The sequence below is a fragment of the Rhea americana genome, unplaced genomic scaffold, assembly GCF_003343005.1.
Source record: "Rhea americana isolate MKP2758 unplaced genomic scaffold, rheAme1 scaffold_78, whole genome shotgun sequence".
Lineage (NCBI taxonomy): Eukaryota > Metazoa > Chordata > Aves > Rheiformes > Rheidae > Rhea > Rhea americana.
The window spans coordinates 3,321,571-3,327,570 of record NW_028186956.1 but is presented as its reverse complement, the minus strand read 5'-3'; the positions used below and the strand labels follow the sequence as shown (position 1 = coordinate 3,327,570).

At 40.0% G+C, this 6,000-nt stretch overlaps 1 protein-coding gene across 1 annotated transcript in view; it reads right to left on the bottom strand.

Moving 5' to 3' along the window:
- PIEZO2 (piezo type mechanosensitive ion channel component 2) overlaps positions 1-6,000 on the bottom strand; it is a 253,796-nt gene that overhangs the window by 11,997 nt on the left and 235,799 nt on the right. The window contains exons 43-47 of the mRNA XM_085322513.1: positions 5,799-5,931; positions 5,203-5,350; positions 4,872-5,086; positions 2,405-2,563; positions 868-1,015 (exon numbers count right to left, since the gene is read on the bottom strand). Coding sequence (XP_085178639.1) covers positions 868-1,015; positions 2,405-2,563; positions 4,872-5,086; positions 5,203-5,350; positions 5,799-5,931 — 803 coding nt within the window. The remainder of the gene's footprint in view (positions 1-867; positions 1,016-2,404; positions 2,564-4,871; positions 5,087-5,202; positions 5,351-5,798; positions 5,932-6,000) is intronic.

Below are 6,000 nucleotides of genomic sequence, written 5' to 3'. Positions count from 1 at the left end.
AAAAAAAAAAAAAAAAAAAAGCCTGTACACAAGATTTGAGTGTATTTCAGTTCTCAGTTAATCTAGCTGACATACTTGGAAAGTAAGTGCCATTAACAGACAGGATTATAATAAAAATATAAATACATCAGTAACACTTAAAAATGCAGCCATTTCACTGCAGATGTACAATTTCTGATTGGCTGGGTCAGTCTTAAAAGAATGCTTCATTTCTTTTTCAAATTGGCAAAATAAGGAAGCATATGGTTGCAATCTTTACAGAGGTTATAAGGAATCCAGAATTTGCAAGTTTAATTTGAACTGAAGCTTAAATGATTTAAAGAGACTGAAATTTCAAACAAGTGGTGGGTTTATCTGGTCTGCAGTTCACATTTAGATGTGTGGGGACTCTCTCAAGCTAATGAAACCAGCTGAGCTCCCTCTATAGTTACATTAGAGAGGAATCCTCCAGACCTACAGCGTGGAGCCACAAGCCCTGTCTTGACCTTTCTTTTGAGCTAAGTTTCGCCCTACTGCAGGTGACTCATTTAGTTGTTATGTATGAACTGAGTCTGGGTGAATAYCAGGCCTTTCAATCCCATCCTTGAAATTCAGGTATGCAGTTAAACTAGCATGCATGTGTTTGTGGAATTCATGTTGATGGYGGAAAAATGAGTTAGGCACAAAAAAAGAAGCCATTTGAAATTTCACTTGTGGTGACTGCCAACTAACAATCGTCTGAATATTTCTGAACATGAACACCAGGTGTATCTTCTAGAAAACTGTCTTTATGGTGGATTTCCCAGTTATCTAGGGACTCTTGATTATTTTTCTTCATTTTTGCACAAGAGACAGGAGGCCTGGATCACTTATATAGAGTTTCCTTACTTTTTCTGACTCTCGCCAACATTTCAGGATGAAAATATGAGCATAGATATCTTCAACACAGATCCAGCTGGAAAGACTCAGAGTGGTATCAGTCCAAACCCAGTCCATTACTGCTCTCAGCTCAGTCAAAAATGGAACCAGGCGGAATCTGAAGAAGGAGGAAAATTCACAGGAGAAAATTCATCAGCAATAGAAGGATCACATTAAATGAGCACAGTAAGCCTATCACAAAGGGGAGAATTAAACCAATGTGAAAAGACATTTTAAYGGGAAATTTTACAAACTTGAATGCTATCATCTCCTGAGATGGCTTGGCTAGTACTGATGATGTAAGGATGGTAGCTTTTGCTACAGTTCACATTCTTSTAGAGCTCCTTGTGAGGCCAAAAACATGCTTTTGTATCATTATGCCCTGTAACCATGTATGAACCTCTGATGGAACAGTGCAAAATAGATTTCCTTGTATATCCAAATCCCTTGGATTGGGGAGGRCAGTAGAGGAACAGGGCCTTTTTTGCAGAATATTGGGAATTTATTTTATACCTCTTTAYACCATGTTGTGTATTCCCTCATTAYAGTAGGTGGACAGCCCTCAGCTGCATAGAGAATTGGGCTTTATGACTCTGGATTAAACACAAGGAGAAGATGGGACAGGAGGAAGCTAATATGCATATAGCAGCTTTCTGTTTCCATAATGCACTATTCCCTTTAATATTCCCACACCTTTCTGCTTGGCCAGGCCACAAAGATTATTTGATGTGAAAAGAAAGCTCTCTTCTATAACTTTTCCTCCTGGAATGCAACACTGGGAAAAGCCTGACATTATTAGAACAAAATATATTCCACTTATTCTGTGAAATAAAATTATGTTTTTAACTGGCTGAAACTAAACATGACGGTAACAGCATAAATGGTGGGTGGTTATGCCTTGCTAACACTATCTTTCACTCTGAGGTGAAGCTTTGACCGTCACTTGCACTAAAACTCCTGACTCCTGAAGGGCTTAAAAAATGCAGCACTTCTTTAAAAAGACACAGAGAGGAAACACTGTTTGATGTATAGTTTTTAATTCTCACGTGTACTGCCTTTCACTTTATTTTTCTTCCCACCCACTGAGGTAGTATATTATACCTGCTCCTGTGATTTATGGGGATTTGATGCCTTACTACCTTTTAGGACTGCAGAGGGAATAACATTTCCTGTTTTCTAGCACAACACATAGCCCCTAATGTCAGTCACAGAGGTGATTTGTTAGAAGTGTTAAAGTGTCTCTTCCATTCTCTGCCTGAATGACAGATTGGTAAGTGAGGCTTCTGGATTCGGGGTGCGAAGTTGATTTTTCTAAAATTTGTATCCCTGAAATTGATTTTTTATGGACTACTGGGCAAATGTGGCATATACTGAGTGCACTGTACACAGTCTTACTAACTCATTTCCAGTGGCCTGTGAAGAGAGGTCTTGAATAACCCATGGATCTCAGTGATAATAGATGTGTACTTCAGAAAAGAATGGAAGGGTACGGTAGGTTTAAACTTACCCTTGAAATAAGAAAAGGTTCACATAGTTATAACTTTTTGTGAGGAAGTTGCCAAGAACACGAGTCGGATATCCACAGCGTATCTGATATGCTGATAAGCCGAAATAAACACATTTCACAAAATACCAGAGCTGGGCAACTGTGTTCTGGCTAAATTTCCTGTAATGGAAAAGACAGATAAAGGAAAATGATGAGCTTTGTATCTGTGCATGCCTGAATTAGTTTGAGATGTTTTGTGCTTCCTTTTCCTAAGAATCTGTGAAAAGCCTTTGGCTTCCAACCCCACTGCAGTAGTAATACAGTAATTTGCAAGAAGCTGGATAAGGAATCACTTAAACAGTGCCTGCTATCAGCTCAGGGTCATACACAGGGGAGACTGGAAATAGGCTCTCCAAAGAGCATGAGRGCTCTGGGGCAGTGGTCTATCCCTCCAGGTACTAGAGGTGCTTTGCTAGACCACACAGGCCACTACCCCCAGCCCCCACAATGGTACACCTCCTGACAGTCCTGGGCAGATGCTGCTCCTCTTCCCTTCTCAGAGGGCTCACCTCCGAACTCACTCAGATTAGCTATCAGTGGCTATTGGTGTTAAATTAGGCACCTCCAAGGTCATACACTCATAYAAGAATGCAAGTTGGAGTGACCTCTGAAGAGCATCTTTTCCAAYCCCTACTTGCTTGAATCAGGTCTAATTAGACCAAATTGTTCAYGGACTTACTCAGTTGAGTTTTGAATATCTCTAAAGTTATCTCTAAAGATCTCCTACACGCTCTCTGGGCAACCTGCTCCAGAATTTGACTAACAAACATCATGGCAAAAATTTTTCATCATATCSAACTGGAATTTCCATTCTAACTTGCGGCCTCTTGACCTGTGGATATGCATCTTTGAAAAGAGCTCAACTCCTTTTCAGTGTCTTCTTATTAGACAGCAATAAGCTGCTCTCTTCATCTTCCCTTCTCCAGACTGAACAAACCCTATTTCCTCAGCCTCTCCTCATATGTTATGTACTCCAGTGCCCTGACCATCTTGGTGAACATTTGCCACTTCTAAGTTTGACTGCAGTGCAATTGTATGCTGGAATTGCAYGAAATGCCTCTTGAGGAACACGGCTAGTCAGTCCGAGATGATCCAATATTTCCAGATATAACCTGGAAAATTATTCTTGTTATGAAACTTGCACATGCCTCTATGAATAAGCTCAACTCAAAATGAATACATGAGGTCTCAAATGCAGATCTGAGATCAACAACATGAGACAAACATTTCACAAAGGCACAGAAAAATCAAAAGAATTTTATTGCCTTTTTTTCTAAAGTGGCCAAATCAAGCCAAAAGTTTAATCACAACTGTGAAGGCTCAGCACACAGGAGAATCACTTAAAAATGCTTTTTTTTTTTTTTTTTAATAAGGGTGTAATTATTGTTGCACTGAGGAAAAATATAAAAGCTATTTTTAAGAAAAAAATCATACCTTTCAGTCTTCATTTACATTGTGCACCTATTTTGTTTTTCCCAGTAAAATATCTTAATTGTTTATTAAGTGTAATGTGCCCAGTTAACCAACCTAAATTCTCTATACAGTCAATAAAGTGAGGTAAATGCTTCCAGGCAATTTAAATTCCTAAGTCAGAGGACAGTCAGCCTAAGCACTAGCTAGAGAGGGAACATAGCATTGCTGCAATACAGGCTGAGGTGAACACTGCTTTCAGCCATGCAATAAGAAACATTAGTTTGGGGGTGAATTTGACCAAGCATGTGAAACCGGATTTCATGGAGGATGTCACTGCATCCTTGCCAGCTCCAAAGTGATGTGGCAGTAGCAGGGGAGGAGAACTTTTGCTCTTCAGAAGAGACATGAGTTTTAGACCTTGCTCAGTCTGAGGAGACTTAACCCCATAGTTCACACATTCCAGGAGAGTGCCGAGTTGTGAGTTACTCTGGAGAGACACATTTTCTACTGCCATTTCTAAACCAGTATGCAGCTAAAAGAGCAAGATTTCTGATGAATAAGGAAGATTTAAAGATTAATCACATTCAGCTGGAAGGTGAGTGGAACAACATTCTGATCAGGGCTCCTTGAGTTACTTCAGTTTGTATCCAGAAACGCTCTCTGAAAAGATGCAAAGTAGTCTTGGCTGTAGGGAACACAGGCTAACCTTGCCTCAGCTGCGTGCTCCAACCACTCGACTACAGGCAAGTTCTCTCTCAACTACTTTTTTGCTGGCTTAAGTTGAGGATATTTCAGTACATGCTTATATAATTTAGTTCTTCCCTCCTCAAACTCCTTTATGTTGGCCACAGTTACTGTTGTAGAAAGGTATTCTGATGTTCTGCTTAGAAATGAGACCACAGGGGAACCTATTCATGATTCCAAAGCTTAGTTATAACCATCTCATATTTAAGTTCAAATAACTTGGTAGAGCATCACTATTTAACGTGTACTGTCTGATTATAAAGGTTTATACCTTTCTGTCACTCCAGGCAAGATAAAGAACATCCAGAAATGTATTCCGAAAACCAAGATGACCTGGAAGATGACCTTTCCCATGACAGTCTTTTTGAGGTACAGTGCTCGGTCTACCACCATGGTACCAAACTGAATGAGCACCATCACCAAAAATGCCTCTGGGACCTGGTCCTCTGATAATGAAGAGGTGATATCTGCTGCTGCAGAGTGTTTCTGGAAAGGAAAATACAACAGAGTGACTGAGGTAGGAGGACAGTCTGCACAGGACCTAGCAACTACAGCAAAGGTCCCTACCAAGGATTTACAGAGAGATGCTTTATATGACCTACCCCAAAAGCCCAAAATCCAAACACAATGATGATGAAGTCCACTGTATCTGCGAGGAACATCAGCACATACACATCAGTCACCGCACTGTAGTCTGGATGAATAAGGTTGTAGAAAAACTGTCTGATGGGCACATACACTTGGAGAGCCCTAGAACAAAACAGACCACAATGCACTTTAACAACACTGTAACTTGCACTAAAGAAAAGAACAGCTGAGTATGATATCATTAATGTATGTAAAGGTATGCTTCTCTGAGAGTCTCCACAGGGCTAAACAGACACCAGTCCCTTGTACTGATTGCTTCTGTAGCACTATGTCAGCATTTGTTCAGTCCAAATACACATGGTTAGCCAACTCAGATCACACAGGATATTYAGCTGTTTATAAGGCAGATGAATACCCTTCAGTGCTATTTGAACCCCTGCTGATTTTCTAAAGTTCAGCTGCTGGGAGCTGGAGTGAAAGCATACCCATCTAGTGAATAGTGCACAGATCCATTAACAGTAAATCACAGTCTTTAAAAAGTTATTTTTCTGTTTCAGCAAGCTCTCTAAAACCTCCTCCCAAACCCACATGACTCCTCACATTTGCTCACTTTTTAACTGTAAATGCCTTGGCTTTGATCATTTGTTCTCGAAACTTTTCCATAATAAGCTCTTTCCTAGATTTCTGCCTGATGCTTAACACACTGCTTCCTTTCTGACTGCTGTTTCGTGTACTGGTGCTTCCTGGAAGGAAAAAAAAAAAAAAAAAAAAAGGAAAAGAAAGAGAAGAAAAAGTAAGGAGCTCATTCAAAA